This window comes from Urocitellus parryii, chromosome 6 (genome assembly GCF_045843805.1).
Source record: "Urocitellus parryii isolate mUroPar1 chromosome 6, mUroPar1.hap1, whole genome shotgun sequence".
Taxonomy (NCBI): Eukaryota; Metazoa; Chordata; class Mammalia; order Rodentia; family Sciuridae; genus Urocitellus; species Urocitellus parryii.
The window spans coordinates 175,839,936-175,860,121 of NC_135536.1; the positions used below are offsets into that span (position 1 = coordinate 175,839,936).

The following is a 20,186-nucleotide window of genomic DNA, read 5'->3' on the forward strand; positions in this document are numbered from 1 at the left end:
AGCTACTCAGGAGACTGAAAAGCAAGAGGATTGCAAGTTTCAGGCCATTCAGGTCACTTGGCAAGACTGTCTCAAAGTAAAATGAAAGAACTAGGGATGAAGCTCAGTAGTAGAGTGCCCTGGAGTCAATCCCCAGTAACCCAATCAACTTTTTTTTTTTTGTTGGTGGTAGTTTTTAGTAACAGGGATTGAATCCAGGGGCGCTTAACCACTGAGCCACATCCCAAACCCTTTTTATTTTTTATTTAAAGACAAGGTCTTGCTAAGTTACTGAGACTAGTTTCAATCCTCCTGCCTCAGCCTCCCAAGCGGCTGGGATTACAGGTGTGTGTCACCACACCCAACTCACCTCAGTTTTTAAAATGGCAAATTTTAGGTTTATTTTATCCCATCCTCTTTGCACAGGACACTAAACCTAGGGCTCCGATAAGTTCTCTTAACACTGATCTAGAGATCCTCTGTCCTATACATTTAGGGGGTTAGCCAGGGGTGCTCTGCTGCTGAGCTACTATATCCTCAGTCTTTATTTTATTTTATTTATTCATTCATTCATTTATTTTGGTACCAGGGATTGAACCCAAGGGAACTTAACCACTGAGCCACATCCCTAGCCCTTTTTATATTTTTATTTTGAAACGGGGTCTGAGTTGCTTAGGACCTCACTAAATTGCTGAGGCTGATTTTGAATTTGGGATTGTCCTGCCCCAGTGTCCTGAGCCACTGGGGTTACAGGTATGTGCCACCATCTCTGGCTCTATTTTTTATATTGAGACTGGGTCTCAATAAGTTTCCCAGGCTGGCCTTGAACTTGGAGTCGTTCTGCCTCAGCATCCTGTGTAGCTCAGATAACAGGTGTCTATTACCACACTATACATTTTTTTTTAAAGCTCAAAGAAAATAATAATAGTTGGTTGTTGACAGCATTAAATTAATTAGAACACTTCTTTTTTTTTTTTTTTTTTTTTTTTTTTAAGTGAGGTCCTAAGCAATTTGGTGAGACCCTGTCTCAAAATAAAAAGGGCTGGGGATGTGGCTCAGTGATGAAGTACCTGGACTGGGAACTAAGGATGTAGCTCAGTAGTAATTGCCCCCCCCCCCCCAATCCTCCAGTTTCAATCACCCATACCACCAAAAATATATGTGGACAGAATGCTTTTATTTATTTTTATGCAGTGTTAAGAATTGAACCTAGTGCCTCACGTGTGCTAGGCAAACACTCTATGATGAGTCACACTCTACCCATGTCCTTCCTAATGAATCACAGGGCTGTCTTTTGGGCTTAACACTATTTTAGACCTGCACCTTTTCTTTTTTTCTTCTCTTTATTTTAAATTTTGAGACAGGGTCTCACTGAGTTGCGAGGGCTCTCCTCAAACTTGATCCTCCTGCCTCAGTAAACTGAGTAGCTAGGATCACGGGTGTGTCCCTTCATCCCCAACTCTCTATATTTTATTTTGAAAAAAAATTCTTTTGTAGTTGTAAATGGACAGAATGCCTTTATTTGTTTATTTTTATATGATGCTAAGGATGGAACCCAGTGCCTCACAACATGCTAGGCAAGCGTTCTGCCACTGAACCCCAGCCCAGCCCCCTCTGTGTATTTTCTTTACTACTTGTTTATTTTTTCCTTAGTTTAGTACACAAGCATTTTAAGAAACTTTAAAGGAAACCACCTTAAATTACATTTAGAGATTCTGAGTTGCCAAGAAACTAAAGCTATCCTCCCTGACATCTACAAAGCAGAGCTAGAGACCTGTGTGTGCCCAAGGGGAGAGAGGTAAATAGAAAATGGAGACACAGAGACAAATGTACATATATCTGTGGGCTTATCATCTCACTGTTTTGAAATACTCTTAATATTTGATATTATTTCATAATCTGATTTTCCTTTATCAGAATTTTTTTTTACTAAGGCAATACATTTTGAGTGTAATGAATGAAAAGTCTAATAAAAAACTATGTCAGGGCTCCAAGTGATAGCTTAGTGGTAGTGATAGCTCACATGATGCCCTACGTTTGATCTCCATCACCACCAAAAAAAAAAAAAAAATTGTGTATGTTTCATAAAATGAAACTGCTGATTAAAAGAGCTTCTGGCCCTATATTCTTTATCTTTCTTTTGTAGATTCTCAGCGGGAATTCAGCAGTAGACCAGGAACAGGATACGTACCTGTGGAGTTTTGGAAGAAAACAGGTATGTGTCTATCTGCTTAGAGCCTGCATGAACTCACTAGTTTGTTTAAGCAGGGGACACACACTGGGGAAAAGGGTGGTGACTGGCTGTCTGGTTGTCTAGAAACTTCCCCTGGTGGAGCTCATGGCTCTTGCTTCTCCCCCCCTCCACCTTGTCCTGGGCTGCCTGTCACGTTTCTTTGTAGGTTAGGGGTTTGGGATAGCTCCCTCCAGGTTCTTTCTCACCTTTCTGTTGGATCACTCTGAGGCATGAAGTAATGAGCTCTTCCCACGCTTTTGATATAAATTGAATTCATTTCTGCCTGCTCTCCTCACTAGCATCACACACTGTGTTCACACTGCTGCCACATTCACTCAATGTTGCTCTTCGAGCAGCCCTTTAATCTCTCTGCTCTTCAAATAATAAACAAATGGACAAAGGCCAGGGATGGTGGCACTTGCCTGTAATCCCAGCAGTTTGGGAGGCTGAGGCAGGAGGATCTTGAGTTCAAAGCCAGCTGCAGCAATTTAGGTCCTTAGGAACTCAGTAAGACCCTATCTCTAAATAAAAAATACAAAAAAAGGGCTGGGGATGTGGCTTAGCTGTTAAGTGACCTTGGGTTCAATCCCTGGTACCAAAAAAAACAAATGGACAAAAGGATATGAGTAGACAGATTATGCTATGGCAAATACAGATCAACTTACTGTAAAATTTTTTCCTCAGTAAGCAAGAATGTGCATGATAAATGAATCCTAATAAATTAGCACCCAAAATCCTTAACGCCCAGTTATAGACAAAATTTTTGAGATAATTCCTCAGTTTTATATAAAAAGTCAAATGGTCAAATGTTACCAACAGTTATTACATGCTGATTCTTCACCCCCATGCTTTTGAATGCTTCCTTCCAAAAGCTAATTATCCAGACTAAACACAAATTGTAAGTGATAAAGAAACTGTTTTTATGGGGTGTTGTTCAGGGGTACACCCTCCATCCCCTACCAAAAAGAGTGTTTTTAGTAGATTCTTAAGGCAACCTGAATATAGAAAATGCCAAAATATCTATTAACTTATAGTTAACTTATAGTTTGATACCACAACAAAATAAAAATTTTAAATGATTTAGAAAATTTCATGCAATTGGAAATGGGAAAATGTATATCACCGTCATAATAAGTGGGATATAGTTGTGGAAAATGAAGATAATCATAAGAGAAAGATGACCATGGAAGGATTTCCTTAGGCATCTAAGTTATGTAGTCTTTGTTTGTTTGTTAAGGAAAGAGGTTTATTGCTTTGCTAGCAAAGGAGAAACAGGGACTCCTGTCCCAGATGTTGTGATTCTGCTCATCCAAAGAACTAAAGAGGTGACTCAAAGGCTGCATTCCATGTGTTCTCTGTTGGACTTATAAATCACTGGTTAATTTGGAAAATTTCCAGTTTCTGAGATCTTCTGGTGCCATCCCCAAAGTCTGGATTACTTCATTCCTATAGTGGGTGTGTACTCAAGGACAGATAAATCTGTCTAGGAGGGGAAGAACAGTAATCCTATTTCCCTTGAGATTATGGATGGGGAAAGATTAGAGAGGAGCAGGGTGAGAGGAAGAGAAAGGACAGGTGCATTTTAAAAATAAGTCACAGTGGCAGAGCAGTTAGGGCTATATTCAGAGCATAAAGTGAATCACTATTGTATTTCCTGTCAATTTCTACATTCCATTTCTATGGAAAAATAGATGCCAACATCTCCAAGCTGCTTCCTGCTGAAAGAGGGCTAAGTTGGGGGAAGTAACCCAAAGTTCTTGTTCCCTTTTTTGGTTGGGGAGGGTTACTGGGGATTGAACTCAGGGACACTCAACCACTGAGCCACATCCCCAGCCCGGTTTAGTATTTTATTTAGAGACAAGGTCTCACTGAGTTGCTTAGTCCCTCGCTGTTGCCGAGGCTGGCTTTGAACTCATGATCCTTCTGCCTCAGCCTCCGGAGCTGCTGGGACTACAGGCTTGCACCACTGCACCTGGCCAAAGATCTTGTTCTCTGTCAAGTGGGGTGTGGACAGTTAAGGGCATTCGGCATCAGAGCAGTCCAGAGGTTTATGGTGGCAATGGCAGGTGACTACAAGGCATACGTAGTGCAGGAGTTGTGCAGATAGCCAAGGGTTTTGCGACTTTACGGAGTTCAGTTTCCTTTTTCTCAAAGTGGACCATGATGGAACAACCTGTACCACTCAGAGAGCAGTTGTGTAGTCTATGGACTCATGCGTGTGGAAGGTCATTCACATTCACATTGGAGATTGAGGCTCAGATGCATAGAACATGTTATTTGGAGTGTCCACTTATGGAAACCAAGCCAGGGTAGTGGAGATGGGAGGAAGTCACCAGGTGGTGTGATGGTGACTGGACAGGGTTTAGAAGCCCAGGGCAGTCTACTTAGATCTGTATCTTCAGCTTGTTTCTCTGCGGTGCTCAATATCATGTGAACAATTCTGCCTCCTGGTCATTTATATACCTGGCTCTCCAGAGACACATCAAACCATCTCATTTGCCTCCACACCAGCTTCTTACATATCACCCATTTCATTGCATAACACTTCCATCTCTTTTACCTCCACTTCTACACCCTTTAGTGCTACCAATCTTTGGCTCTTCCCTTCCTGGGTGCCACTTGCTCCTGCTTAAATTCAGTCTCTTCTATCAACTGGATGACTGCCACAACCTGCCAGTTGCAGAGAATCCTTTAAGGGGTTCACATTTCCTTTAGAAAATAAGGCCAAATAAGGCGTGCAAAACTTTCCAAAATTTCATTTCCTCCTGCCATCTCAACCAGAGCACTTTGAGAGTGGGGCGTTGATACTGGGGAATGAACCCCCAGGGTTCAGTATACCACTGAACTACATCTCCAGCCCCTTTTTATTTTTTGAGACAGGGTCTTGCTAAGTTGTGATCTTCCTGCCTCAGCCTTCCAAGTTGCTAGTATTTCAGGCGTGTGCCACTGTCCTGGGCAGAGCGTGTTTTTTTGATCCTTCCCTCCCACTTTTCTCCTTCAAACTTTAGCCTTTCATACTGACATACATGATGGACCTAAGCCACCATTATACTTGATAAGAAAAACAGTTCTGAGAGTGTGGACAATGTTCTGTCTCCTTTGTATCCCCAAACCCGCCACAGTAGGTACCTCCATCTGCACACCCAAAAAATTATTGCATAAATGGACAAGTGATTGTAAGAATGAATATACCTACATATGCCATGTTTTTACCCCTGTGCATCTTGTCTCTGCTCCATCTTTGGAAATGCTGTGGGGTGGGGGGAAAGATTTCTTGACCAGTTGATTTTACTGTCACTTTCTTCTAGAAGAAGCTGTGAATAAGGTGAAAATTCAGGCCATGTCAGAAGTACAGAAGGCCGTGGCTGAGGCTGAGCAAAAAGCCTTTGAAGTGATTGCAACAGAGAGAGCGCGAATGGAGCAGACCATAGCGGACGTCAAACGACAGGCTGCGGAGGACGCCTTCCTCGTCATCAACGAGCAGGAAGAGTCGACTGAGGTCAGCGCTCTGTTCGGGCCTGGGGCTGGGCATTTCGGGGAGCAGCACTGCCTGCCTCAAGTGCTGGGCAGGAAGACAGAGTTCACTCGTGGACGAGACTAGAATTTTTAGTCAATATCAGAACAGTTTTATTTCTCACTTTAAATTATTGTATTGTATTTACACACACACATACACACACACCAAAAAAAAAAAAAAAAAAAACTCATTACAGTTACTTTAAGTTTTGAAAACTTATCCTAAGGGTAGAGTTTGTGTCATTGCTTGATAATGATAACTGACTTGAGTGGACTGACTGGGTGTCAGAAACCCAGCTATGTAAGTGTGTTTTCTTTTTGGTCCTCACAGTGAGCATGGAAGGTAGGTATTATTGAATCCCATAATCTGTAGATGCAGCAGCGGCTCAGGGAATATAACTGACACCCACAGTGCTGAGGATAAGTACAGGTATAAGAAAGGGCAGGTTCTACTTCAATCTAGTTTTTTATAAATAAAACTTATTATGGATGGAAGTGACAGATTGGGCAGACTTTCCCAGTGCCCAGGACTTGGAGCCTACAATTTAGTGATGCTTCTGTGTAACAAGGACAAACTTGAAAAAGGGGGTGAGGGGGTATGGCAGAAACTTAACAGTCCCAAAAGTGGTTTTAAATTAAAGTACTTTTTTGTTTATTTAAGTGTTCCAATTCAGTGTAGCAAGGCCCAGCATTGCACTTTGGGAATGAAAATGCCTAACTGTCCTGTCACTGTGGCAGAAGGAGTAAAAAGCCTTCTGGTTCTCTTATAGTGAAGATACCAAGTATGAGAATATAGTTCCCTGTAAACCTCTCTCTTTTCCTTCCCCACTCTTCTATAGAATGATTCTTGAGCAATAATATCTATTTCTGTTCCGTGTGTTTAATACTATTTATATCAATATATACATCTGCCCGTATTTATCTACTTTTATATCTATGTTTATCCTTAACTCTGTCTGTCTCCAAAGAAGGAATGTGGCTTTTGGCTAAGTCTGAGTCTGGACTGCCTAGCTATAATCCCAGCTGTCCATTTAGAGGGTTGTGCTTTTAAGAAGCTGTAGTTTTAAACAGCTCACAGAGTGACCTGTAGGTGAGGGGTAGAGCAGCTTCTATCCCAGCAAACTTGCTTTCCAAAATAGGAGGGGAATAGAGGGCCTAAGCTTTGGGTGAGTTTTCACTGACCAGAAAGGCCAATTCTCTTGGGACTTCATCCCAGAAAATTCTCCTTAAAGTTTATCAAGTATCTGTACCTTCTCTTTTACCTTGTGAGAAACTGGTTGGTATGAGGAAGCAGACTAGAGGTTAGGAGCCCTGAGCTCCAGTCCCAGCTTCCTTCACACCAGCAGTGTACCCTTAAGAGTGAGCTTCCTTCTGTGTACAGTGGATATAGTAGCGCCCTCCTGTTGGCCTGGTTGCACTGTGCAGGTAGAAAGGATTTTGTTGTGTCATTAGTATGTAAGCTTTGACAGCTCACACAGCACTGCCCCAGACCCCAGCTTCCCTATAGTGCTCTAGGTTGAAGGGACAAGTGAGAGGTCCCCTTGTCTGTACCATAGGACATGTTCTTTTCCCAGCCTGGGTCTCCTGGCAAACATAATGGGCTACCAGGCAACAGTAAAATGGGGAATTCTTTCCCCCGTGAGGATCGCAGTAAGGTCAGGGAGGTTCCATGGCTTCTGGAAAGCACCAGGTGGTTCTTGTGGACCCTGGCCCACACTTGGAGTAATGCTGACATAAGTAATAGCCCCCATTTGACAATGGAAATTCTGGAATCATATTTATGATTTCCATGACCAGTAACTTGGAAGGTTTATAACCTTGCCCCATTAACCACAGAGCATAATTTGGCTCAGTCCTAGAGGTTAGGAGCCCTGAGCTCCAGTCCCGGCTTTCTTCACACTTGGAGGGTATCCTTAAGAATCAGCTTCTTGCCTCAAAGCTATAGCTGAATGCTGATTTGAAGGGTGACTACAATAAGATTTGGGGGGTTTTTTGTTGTTGTTTTGGGGTTTTTGTGTGTGTGTTTTTTGTTTTTTGTTTTTTGTTTTTACACTGGAGGTTGAACCCAAGGGTGTTTTACCACTGAACTACATCCCCAACCCTTTATGTTTTTATTTTGAGACAAGGTCTTGCTAAGTTGTGAGGCTGGCTTCAAACTTTCTATCCTGCTGCCTCAGCCTCCCAGGTTGTTGGGATCACTGCCCTATATCTACCTCGCCCGGCTCTTTGTGTTGTTGTTTCATTAGGGTCTTGAGCCCAGCCTGGCTCAAACTCCTGGGCTCAAGCTGTCTTCCTGCCTCAGTCTGCTGAGTCGTCATGCAGCACCACACCTGAGTTTGTCTCATATCTTGGAAAAAATAAACCCCTCTTAGTTAATTCAGGGACAAGCCCAGCAAGGGAAAGAGAACGGGAAATTGTCCTTGTCACCCATGGCTGTTCTGACACTCTTGTTCTGCACGTCTGTGAGCATGCCTCTGGGGGAGGCTGTGTTCTTTGTTTTTCTGTCTTTCATAAACCTTCTGTATTTCAAAAGCTGTTTCAAAAATAATGGCAGCCAAGATGAAAGTACCAGAGGTTTAATACTTTGATCCAGTTCTGAGATGTCCTTGTGGACTGAGGAAGAAGAGGCTTGCCCATCCTGATGGTGGCAGCTTGTGAGGCAGCAGCTGGGTTCTTCCCCACAAGTGACAACATTCAGCCAAAGGATTTTTGGGAGTCAGCCTGTTGGACTCCATAGTAGGAAATTGTCTGGAACACAGTTTGCTTGAGGGTCTGTAAATGTAACCTAAGAATTACATCTGTTCCCTATTTTGGTCCTCTGGTGTTGGTGTTGGCAAGTTTTGACATTCTCTACAGTGTGTTTCCTGGGAAGCCTGTGTTAGCAGGGCATCGGCAGTCTTTTCTAACGTGCTTTGAAACCAGATTCATACATGGAGTATCAGGAGGTCCAGGTTCCAGACTTTGCATAGCCCCTTGATCATTTGTAACCTTAGAAAGTCTGGCCCTCGGTTTTCCCATTTATACAACATACAAGGTGGTCAAGGAGACCCCAGCATCCATTTTTGCCCTGTTGCCTGTTTTGTACTCAGGTCAGACATCCTGATTTCATTGGCGGTAGGGATGATTATTGCCTAAGTAGTTTCACAGCCAGCCTGGAGATTGGCTTCTCCCAGTCTTGGTTTCGTGGGCAGGAACGCTGGCTGATAGCTTCACCTGGTCATTGCTGTAAAGCTTTTCAGTAGGTCCTGCAGAACATTGGCGTGTCACTGGTGAATCTTAGGGAGCCTACAGGAAAGAAAGGCCGCAGCACTGGGGCCTGCATTGTGGCCAGGTTTATTCCCATGCATTCCTCCCTCCGAGCTGAGTGGGGAGACGTTAGGTTGTCTGTGCAGGGACTGATTCTATTGCTGCTTCATGGCACTGCTTCAGCCCTCCCCAAGCCTCACTTGGCTCATATCCTCAGTAATAAAATTAATACTGGTACACTCTCCCCAGGGGTTCTACTGAACCCTGGTTACACCTGCCCCCTCTGAGAAAGTACAGGAAGTAATAAGAAGATGCCCTAAGTTAGACTTCCAGAGCCCTGAGTGCCGAGTGGCCCCGAGACTGGGCTTTTAACTTTCCCATGATCCTAGCCCAGTCTGTAAAGAGACACAGCAGTGAAAGGAAGACAGGCAGAGAATAAAATTGGAAGTAGCACAGCCACCTCCCAGGTGACTTTTTAAGATCGGTTTGGCCTATGCACTAGTCTTTGGTTTAAAAAAAAAAAAAAAAAAAAAAGACAGTATTGCTGGGCATGATGGTATATGCCTGTAATCCTGGTGGCTTGGGAGGCTGAGGCAGGATTGCAGGTTCAGGTCTAGCCTCAGCAACTTAGCAAGACCCTGTCACAAAATAAAAAAGGCTGGGGATGTAGCTTAGTGGTTAAAAACAACTTCCAGGCTGGGGATATAGGGATATAGCTCAGTTGGTAGAGTGCTTGCCTCACATGCACAGGCCCTGGGTTCGATTCCCAGCAGCACAAAAAATAAACAAATAAAAAAACTTCCAGGTTAAATCTCCTGTACCACCAAAAAGAAGAAGGCTAGAAAAGAGAGAGAATATGTGCCTTAAGCAGAAGATGAGAACCACCCTCTAGAGCTTGTACTGATCAAAGTGTCTTCACATAGGCCCTCACTCTGCCCATGGCCCCATGAGAAGGAAGTTTGTTTGCTCTACAGATGAAGGATGCTCGGAAAGGGGGTGCATATGTCCCATGGTTATGCAGATAGCAGCAGAGGCAGGACTGAACCACAGTGTGTAGCTCCACAGCCCTTGCTCTGTCATGCAGGAGAAAGTGACATGACAAGTCCATCCCCCAAGATCCCAGCAACCACTAACTGATGATACCTGTGTCTTGCAGAACTGCTGGAACTGTGGCCGAAAAGCCAGTGAGACGTGCAGTGGCTGCAATATCGCACGGTACTGCGGCTCTTTCTGCCAGCACAAGGACTGGGAGCGGCACCACCGCCTCTGTGGCCAGAGCCTGCATGGCCAGAGTCCCCACAGCCAGGGCCGGCCACTGCTTCCTGGAGGGAGGGGCTCCTCGGTCAGGTCTGCTGACTGCAGTGTGCCCAGCCCAGCCCTGGACAAGACCTCAGCAGCCACCTCACGTTCCTCAACTCCTGCCTCTGTGACAGCCATTGATACCAATGGACTCTAAAACCCAAGTTCCACTTCTCTGATGACCACTCTGAATGACAGAACCTTTGCACCAAAGGGCCTGGCTGTTGGAATAAGTAGCTTGGGTCATCAGCAAGAAATGAAGTGCAGCAGGAAACATCCAAGCAGCACTCGGTGGTCTGTCTTGGACTTGCATCTGTGTCCTGGTAGAACGAGTGCCATTCTCTGCACACAGGCAACCCATCTGAGCTGCCTCTTCTGGGGGCTTTCATGGTGTGTTCCTTCCCTGCTGAAGCTAGCTTGGCTCCTTGGAGGCCACAACTTCCCCAGCTCCTTGAGTCAGCAGACTGATGAATGTGACAGCCAGGCTGGCAGCAGCTTGCCATGCACTATCTCCCATTCTGTCCATGGTCCCCAGATGGCAGAGGCCTTGAGCCTGGCAGCAGTCTGAGGAGGAGAAGGATTCCCTCCTCCCACTGAGTAGCTCCTTGAGCCCTTTTCCATCCTCAGAAGGCGACACTGATTGGCTTCATGGGCACTTGGATATACCAAAAGCATCACTTGAGACTCCCTCCTCAACCCTGCTTTCAGACTTAAGATGCTCAGAAATGACAGGAAAGAAGTCACCACTTTAATATGAGCACCCATGATAATAAAAAAATAAATAAATCTTTCCTAAGCAACACAGATCATTTTGGACAAGATTTTCCAACCTGGCTGGCTACTTTACTTTGGAACCCATTTTTCTCCCTCTTTCTTGATTTTGCTTGGCAGAAAATATTTTCCAGCGCATGGATTTGTCCAAGAGAGAATGAAACTCCATCATGTTAGTCTTTTCTCTCTCAGCATGTTGACCACCTCCTGTCATCAAATCACTGAGTGGATCATCCTTGGAAATGCAGAGCCTTCTGCCCTCGCCTGGCTGTTTGCACAGTTGTCTCGTTCTATGTCCTTTTCTCTCTCAGACCACACACGTCCAGACTGCTGTGGACATCTTCTGCCCACGGGTTCTGTTTGGCACCTTTAGGCCACAGTTGTCCCCCTGGATGTGCTGTGGTGTTTGTAGGACTTGCCCCACCCACCAAGGCCTGGTCTTCTCTGAGCAGCCCTCCTGGACCTGAAGGAATCCTTCAGACCTGCTCCATGGAGTCATCAGCAGGCACAGTCTCAGTTTACCTTCCCTTAGCTATTCAGTATCTTCCCTCTGATCTCGGCAAGGTTCGTGGAGTGTGGGACTCATCTAGGAAAGCAAGCCTGACCCGTTCTTCCTCCTGTCTCCAGGAGTTTTCCTGCTTCCTGGCACTCCAAATTGACATTACCTGTATCCCTTTCACAGTGGTGGCCACTGCCTCACAGGTTCTCTCCTGCCATTTGGGTTTTGTCGAGAGCCCAAGGTCCTTGCCTGCCCCTCCTGCTTGGCACCTCTGAGCCTCTAGTGTCCTGTCCCATGGAATCAGTTGGAGTGACGTGGTTAGCCCTGCTCCTGCTGGCGTGAGAGCCAGGGTTAGATCAGCACCTTCACACAGACAGAGTGCAGGAGAGGGATGGACACAGTGGTGTTCTTGCATAGAGGGGCATCTTCCTTTAGAACCCACCTGATTCACCTTAACCAAGGATTTCCAGTCTTAGACACTCAATACAAGACACCTTTAAAATCCCTAGATTTCCATCGTGTAAAGCAAGGTAGACTTAGAAAAAGAACAGAAAATCATGCTCCTTGACCACATAAGAACCCCTGTTTTCCTTCAGCCTGTATGGCTGTGTCCCCACCACCTTTACCTCCTGGAGCCCTAGCAGCTGGGGCAGCCTGGCTTTACTAGGCATGGAGTCAATCCTCAGATTGGGCACCCACATTTCCATAAGAAAGGAGTGTCTTCTGAAAAGGTCTTTGAGCCTCTAACTCAGTTATGGAAGGAGGGCATCTCACATTATATACTGGATCTGTCCTCGGGTTATTTTCCTTAAATAAGTTAGATGAACACCTAAACAGCATTTTAAAATCTTCACTGGCAACAAGACTAGCCAGGGTAGCTCAGGTTTTTTATTGGCTGGAATAAAGAGCCAAAACCAATATGATACTTATAGGGCTTGAGGTCGATTTGGGGTGGGGGGCCTGGCCTACTTCTGTGGGCTCTGGTTTCAATGACAATTCCTGTTTCCAAGTCTTTGTAATGCTGTTCCAGACTGCTTTGCTCATGTGACACCGGCAGCCTGTCTGCAGACCTGAGCAGAATTGTGCACCACAGTTCTCAGACCATTCCCTATGTTCATTCTGGTCAGTGTCACACACAAGTCACTAGGGCATCAGTATAGGACTAACTGTTCAAACTTAAGGAATCCCTTTCTCTGGTTCTGTTCTCTAATCCAACTCCCTAATTGAGGGGAAGAGCAGAACCTAAGGTGAGGTAGGTGGCTGGGGGGACAGATGTGAGTCCAGGTCCCAGGTTGGGGTTGAGCATAAAGCGCCCCCCCCCACCTTTCTCATCTCCATTAGGATTTAAAAGAAGTAGTATCTGTATAATGAGGTTGCTCAGAGGTCTGGCCTCTACTCTAAAAATTTAAGGGAATAAAAAAGGCTAAGAGGCTGGGATGATGGTACAAAAGTGGGCAGGGCAAGGCAGTCAGAGGCTCTTTGATTTTATCATGGAAACCAGAAGCAAAGAGCATAAGGCCAGTGCTCAGCATCACTTGTTGAGGGACACTGATGAGTTCTTTGCCAAAAGAATGATTGCAGGAACCAGAGAACACCAAATGTGGCCGAAGTAGGAGCCAACTCTTTTTTTTGTTGGGAATCCTGAGATTGAACCCAGGGATGCTTTATCACTGACCACATCCCCAACCCTTTTTAGTTTTTACTTTGAGATAGGGTCTCCCTAACTTGCTTCGGGCCTCACCAAGTTGCTAAGTCTGGCCTTGAACTTGCTTCAGTCTCCCATGTCACTGGGATTACAGATGTGCATCACCATACCTGGCTTGGAACCGACTTTTTAAGTGTCCCAAGGGATAGTTGAGGACAGGGTTTCTATCTTCAGTTGTTCTCTGTGTCCCCTTTCACCTGCACTGTCCTGACTCCATGCAACTGTGAAGATGACTCAAGCCCAGGAATAGGCAGTCCGCCCTGTGAGGTGGGGACATCCCCAGCTCCAGGGCTGAAATTTCAGCACATCTGCTCAGATTGGGTGGATGGATCATTCTTTGGGCGCCCCTGAGTCGTGTCTGCCAGGATATCTACATCTGGGAACCTCAGGTCTGTCCTTGGCACTGACTGCTCCCCTCTGCAGTGTGGACCCTTTGCTATCTGCCCATCAGTTCCCCTAGAATTCATCATTTCTTGGTGTCAACCTGTGCATCTTTAGCTTCCAGACAGAAACATCTACATGTTGCTTTCTTTGTACAACCCTGTCCCAAAGTTGAAGTGATCCCCAACTGTCACTGCTCACAAGGCTGTAGACATTGGTCCGGGTCATTCTGGAAGCTATCTCAGCAATTATGTTTGAAGATTCAACAGTATAATTGGAATGTATGGTAGTGAGTTGTCCAGAGAGAGCATAAAGGACCACCAGATGGCCATTTGTTCTGGAAACTGTAGAGGGCCGCGGATGGAATAAAGCATTACTAGTACGATACATCTTGGGGACTTTCTTCATAACTGAACTAGAAACAAGGTTCAAAGGCTGTGGATTCCAAGCCAGTTTTTTGGATGGTTTTTACTTGGGTGGCGGCATGTTTAAACCAAATGTGAGAAAAGCCAGAAGGACCTCGACTGTCCCAGCACAGGCCAGATGGCCAGCTGTCAGAGAAGAGCCCTGCCTGGGCCACAGGGCCGGCTGTTCGGCAGGCCCCTTCCCACTTGAGGATAGTTCTTGTGAAACCAAAATGCTGACTACCGGCCTCTTTGCTCCGGTGCATTGACATGCTCATTTCCAAAGATGATGGAGCAGGTGACCTTTCCCATCATGAGCCAGGAGGTTGGGAAGCCTGAGGGCAGGCCCCCTCCAAGCCACAGAAAAAGGCGCTTCCCACGCACCCCCCATCTGGTCAGGCCTCCAGCTGCCAGTGTATACTCTCATTGATGCTTAAACCAAATAGGGCATGTGTGGCTGGTGTCTGTCAGGGACAGCCCCATCCCTGCCTTGGAGTCAGCAGAGAGAAGCAGCAATAAGCATTCGGTGAATGGTTGAAAGGGCTGTTTGGCTAAGAGGCCTTCAGCCCACAGACATGGCTTTCCAAGTTCCTGATAAGGCTACAAAGGCTCCGTCCATAAAAGAAAGCTGATAATGTAAATAAATAGAAAACTAAGCCGCAGAGCGCAATTTTCAAAGGGGGACATGAATGTGAAACCACCCGCAGAATGCGTTAGTCTGATTTTTCTGTGCTTTGTCATTTTACTCTGATAGGAACTTTTGTTACTTAACTCTGTGCATAACTTATTTAATGTACTGTATAAATGAACCAAAACTGTTAAATATGTATTTAGTTTGTTCTACTTAAAGTAGTCAATAAAAAGGCTATATTCCTTTTCTGACTCAAACTGAACTGGGCCTGGGAGGCAAGGTGTACACTGTGAGTGGCCTGACACAGGCTCTGTGCCCCCTCCCCCTAGTTCCCAAATTGGAGGGCGGAGGGAGAGGTGCTCCTGCCCAGTTGCTGAGGCTGAGCTGCTACAGAGATGGTTCCAGCACTGGAGCCCTGCAGGGCCTGCAGCTGGGCCCTGTGGGAAGCTAGCTCGGTCACCTTGTCTGGCCCAGGGGAGCAGGCTGGTTGCACATGCCCACCCAGAGGCCTGCAGCCATTGCCTGCAGTTGTGCACACACAACACACTCCCAGGTCCTTGTTCTTGCTTCTCTTCACCATTATATGATCTTCTGGTAAGGGAAATTCAGCCACAGGAAATTTGAAAAATAAGGTAAAGCACTAGAGGCATTTTTCTTTCCTAATAACTTATTTATTTTGGTACTGGGGGTTGAACCCTAAATGCAGAGTAATAAAACACCTAAATGCAGAGTAATACTAATGAAGATACTTCCTTTATACAGGAAATCTCAAGGGTCAGAAGAAAATTCAGAGTGAGCTTATCCCGGCGGTGATTCAATACAAAAGAGGAAAGGTGTGCTGTTAGGAGGAAAATATTCCAAGAACTCAGAGCTTGAGAGATGAGCTGCCTGGGACTCATCCCACTCCTGGAAGCCAGGTCACTCGGGCTTTGACCCTGTGAAAAAGCCTTGGAGAATCTGCCTGGTTACGATGGGAACTGACCTCGAGACATCTCCATCCCCTCTTGAGAGAAAGTAAAAGAACCTCAACAGAGATTGTAATCTTAGGTCTGCTGTCACCTAGCCAGTTCAGGTTTACTCCAGAGGTCTAATAACTCCAGGGCTGAGAAATTAAGATGATTCTGGGCTGGAATCTCCTGGTGTCTGTCATGAAAATGTAAATGTTTGGGAGAAAAGGGTCTTCCTTCAGGAGTCCCAGATAGTACATGTCAACGTGTCGCAGGCTGTCCGGAAAAATTACTGAGCAAATTAAATACTCATCTAAGTGAGCCACCATGAACAAGTGCCAACAGGAACAATAAGTGATTGATTTGGATGCCAGGACTTGGGCTGTTGGACTTGGCAGAGGGAGGCTGTAAAGTGTGATAGGAAACCTCTAAAGGGGGGATGGAAAAAATGAGTGAAAAATAAGAGCCGAGTCAGGCAGATCTGAAGATAGATAGTGGAAATGACAGTCACTGAAATAGTGTATCATTAAAGAGCAAGTTAGGTGAATTTGGAGATTACTGGCACATTACCATATGACTCCTTGTCACAGCAAGTCAGAGAGATGGAAAATAGAGTTGCAAGGGAAGTTGAGAGGGGATGGAGACAGGAAGTCACGTGGCTTGGTTTTGTCAGTATTGAAGGAAATAGTTGATAATCATCTCAGGATGAGCAAACACAGCGATCTCGACTCCCCTTGGCTTTCTGTGCTTATTTCTTGCTGCTGGTCTTACAAGGTGGTGAATTAGCTCTATCTGTCCTCACCCTCCATGCCTCGCTGGCTTCATTGCTGGGTGCCGGCCGCCCTCTGGTGGACAGAGCTGGGCCTGCTACCTCCGCCGCCTCCATTCACTAGCCAGATTGCTACTGGGTAACCTGTTACTTGGGCCTTTCCCTGCGCACCAGTCTTTTCTTTCCCCCTTCTCTCTCTCTCCCTCCCCCGCCCTCACTCTCTCGCACGCGCTCTCTCTCTCTCTCTCTGCACCAGCTTTGTATGAGGCTCCCTTCCTGCCCTTGAGTTCCGCTGCAGCTCTCTGGGCACTCCTAGGGAGTTCCAGAACCTGTCAGGATCCAGCCTCCCTGAGGGTCAGTCTGCCCTCGACCTTGTGCTGGGCTCCTCCTTGCCATCCCCATCAGCAACTCCACAGGCCCAAGGACTACACTCTCTCCTGTCATAGTTGTCCCTGCCTCTCAGCTCTTTTCACACCCAATGCCAAGTAGCTGTTGGTGTCAGGGAGAGGATCCCTGCTATGTGACCAGAGCAAGGCACTTATTCCCTGAGCTTCTGTTCTTCTGCCGCTGGGGGATACTAGGGTCCTGAGGGTGAAATGTGATGACATGGGTATTGCTGCTGGCACAGAGCCCTGGGCCCAGGAAGCCACTGTAAACATGGTTGCCCTCATGGCCTGATTCTCTTCCAATCTGTGTTTCCTTGAAGATTCATCTTTGCCTCCAGCACCCTGTGTGGAGCCTACCTATCTTGATCAAGTAATATTTGTTTTGAATATGACTTCTTGGGGGCCCACCTCCTCCTTTTGGGGGGAGGGGGACACCAGGGATTGATCCCAGGGGTACTTGACCACTGAGCCACACTCCCAATCCTATTTTGTATTTTGTTTAGAGACAGGGTCTCACTGGGTTGCTTAATGCCTCGCTGTTGCTGAGGCTGGCTTTGAACTCGCTATCCTCCTGCCTCAGCCTCCAAGCCTCTGGGATTACCGGCAAGTGCCACCACACCCAGCCCCACCTCCTTGTTCCTTCTTATCCCTTCCTTTTGCCCCACCAAAGGCTGGGAACTCAGTGAGCAGGTATCCACCCTCTGCCTCTCTCAGAACTATAGGGTAATAGCCACACCTAGACCAACGCTCTCCCCCTCCCCTGGCTTGCTGCAGGTTTGCACGTGTGCAGGTGAGTCTGGTACAGGCCTGAAGGAAGTGGGGAGGAGGTGCAGGGAGCAGGTGAAGTGCCTGGAGTGCTCAGGTCTGTGGGACTCCACCAGCCCTCGACCTGGGTGTTGACACTAGTATAGGACATCTCATTATCCCCAGTACCTGCCACAAAGCAGGTCCCCAGCAACTGTCAAAAGGAACTAAGAGCCACTAAGATCAATGGCATAAGCATATGGGTTGAGAAAAGAATCTGGCTCTGACCTACAGGTGGAAGTCTGGAAGGTGGAAGGCTGGGGAGGTGTGGGTGGTGGACATAAGCGAGACAGGGCCCTAAGCAGGGAGTGACCAAGGCTGCAGACGGCCCAGTTGGGCTGAGTGATTTAGGCAGAGGTGGCTACACAGATTGGAAGGGGGGCTCACTGGCCTTGAATGCCAGGACAAAACCACAGTTGATCTTCATGCTGAAGAAAGTGGAAGCCATGGAAGGGTCTGGGCCAGAAGAACATGGTCACCATGACGACATTCTGAGAGCCCCCTTCCCCTGCTTCTTTTCAGGGAATGGCTCAAAGTGGAGCCGGAAGCCTACTCAGTGATGCCGCTGCTGCAGGTTGTGTGTGTGTTACAGTGGGGACAGCGAGAAGGTGGGCATCAGAGGGACCCACTCTGTGTCCCCACTGCCCTGAACCCAGCTCAGAAGTTTTTCTGTGGCTGTGACTCCAGCCTCCTGTGTCGACTGCCCGCACCCCGTAGCGCCTATCTGGCTCCCCTTACCTGCCACACAGCATCACAACTTCCGGGGCCTGGGCTCGCTCACATCCTTATACTGAGGGTCCTCCTGCACAACAGCTTCTTGCCCCGCCCCACCCCAAGGGCCAAGACGCTGTCATCAGCCCTACAGTGTCCTCCAACAGCTCCAGGCTTTCAGTAAGGCAGGGAGGACTGCATTGTCTTAGAGAAAATTGTGCCCGGTGCTATGGTGCACACCTGTAATCCCAATGGCTCGGGAGGCTAAGGCAGGAGGATCACAAGTTCAAGACCAGCCTCAGCAAAAGCAAGGTGCTAAGCAACTCAGCAAGACCCTGCCTCTAAATGAAATACAAAATAGGGCTGGGGGTGTTGCCCAGTGGTTAAGCACCCCTGGGTTCAATCCTGGATGCCAAGAGAAATGGGGCTGGGGATACAGCTCAGTTGGTAGAGGGCTTGCTTCCCATGCATAAGGCCCTGGGTTCAATCCCCAGCACCACAAAAAAAAAAAAAAAAAAAAAAAATTGTGAACTCAGAAACCTGATAAGGTGCTTGGGACTCCAAGAAGGCACTGCTACAGGTTGTTCACAGTTGGGAATGACAGATTTTCTAGTTTAAAGGGTTTGTTTTCACTACTGTTTGTGAAATTACAACACAGGACCAAGGGCAGGATGATTTCCCCCTGGACTGGCTTCTCTAACAAGGAGACATTGGAGAGGAGCAAACCTCCCGAGCCAACCCGGTGCCGTGTGTGGCACAGATGCTGGCGACATGTTCTAGGAGCCACTGGGAGCCGGGCAGGGTCGGGTAGCCTGGCACTGGCCAAGGAGACACCAGGAACCCTACACCGGGTCTTGGGCCTAAGCAGCCAGGCTGGTAGAGAGACTGACCCTCAGGAGCCATTAGGGAGGAACTATAGGGAAGGCTGCTGGGGTGGGGTGCAGTCCCCGGAGTCAGTACCATCTGACCTGACACCATCAACTTTCAGGAACTGGTAAAATGCCAGTCTCCCAGCTACCAACCCTGGCTCAACACCTCCTATGGCCTCCTCAGGATGAAGCACCTTTGGGGCCCTGCCTCCCCGGCTGCACCCGGCTCACTCCCCTGTCCCTGGCCTCAGCCCGCTGCTGGGCTTCCCTCAGCTCAGGGGGCCCCCGCCCCTCCCCCTCAAAGCCCAGGCGAGCCTCTTGTTCTGCCTAGAAAACTCTTGACCCCAAGACCCCAGACCAGGTCAGATGCCATCCTATGCTCTAGGGGTGCCACACGCCTCCCCCTTTATAGGGAGTGTGTGCCACCAATCCCTGCTACCCAGTCCCTTCCACCAAGGGGGTCCCTCTGTGACTGGTCCTTCTGTGACTTGGCCGTTATCCTCCTGGATCTGCTGTCAGGTGACAGTGGTGGTGGCAAGCCTGGCAGAGGAGTCTTGTCAGGCCAGGTCTTCCGCAGGAATCCGGCCAAGTCTGAGACCTGGGAAGGTCTCTGTGGGGTAAAGCTACAACTCTCATCGGATTTTGGACCATGTCACTCCTTTTCCCAGGCAGGGCCCCAAAGCCAGGGCCCAGAGGACACAGGGGCCTGGACCAAGAAAACCTGTACCAGCTCTGGTGAAGCATCCACTCTGAAGGTGCGACACTCCAGACAGGAATCAGCTGAGGGTATTTGCTTTTTTAGCACTGGGGACTGAACCCAGAGGGACTCCACCTCTTAGCCACATCCCCAGTTCTTTTTAAAATTTATTTTGAGACAGGGTCTCCCTGAGTTTTGCTCAGGGTAGCCTCAAACTTGTAGTCCTCCTGTCTTAGCCTCCTGAGTAGCTGGGATTATAGGTGTGTACCACCAATCCCTGCTACAGGAATGGACTAATTTTTTTTTTCCCCTGGGGCTGGGAATCCAATCCAGGGCCTC

General features: G+C 47.3%; 1 protein-coding gene across 1 annotated transcript in view; it reads left to right on the forward strand.

The window, feature by feature from the left end:
- Window positions 1-14,837, forward strand: part of Cbfa2t2 (CBFA2/RUNX1 partner transcriptional co-repressor 2) — a 142,241-nt gene extending 127,404 nt beyond the window's left edge. The window contains exons 9-11 of the mRNA XM_026383294.2: window positions 2,126-2,194; window positions 5,521-5,711; window positions 10,131-14,837. Coding sequence (XP_026239079.1) covers window positions 2,126-2,194; window positions 5,521-5,711; window positions 10,131-10,430 — 560 coding nt within the window. The 3' untranslated portion in view covers window positions 10,431-14,837. The remainder of the gene's footprint in view (window positions 1-2,125; window positions 2,195-5,520; window positions 5,712-10,130) is intronic.
- Window positions 14,838-20,186: the final 5,349 nt, after the last annotated feature.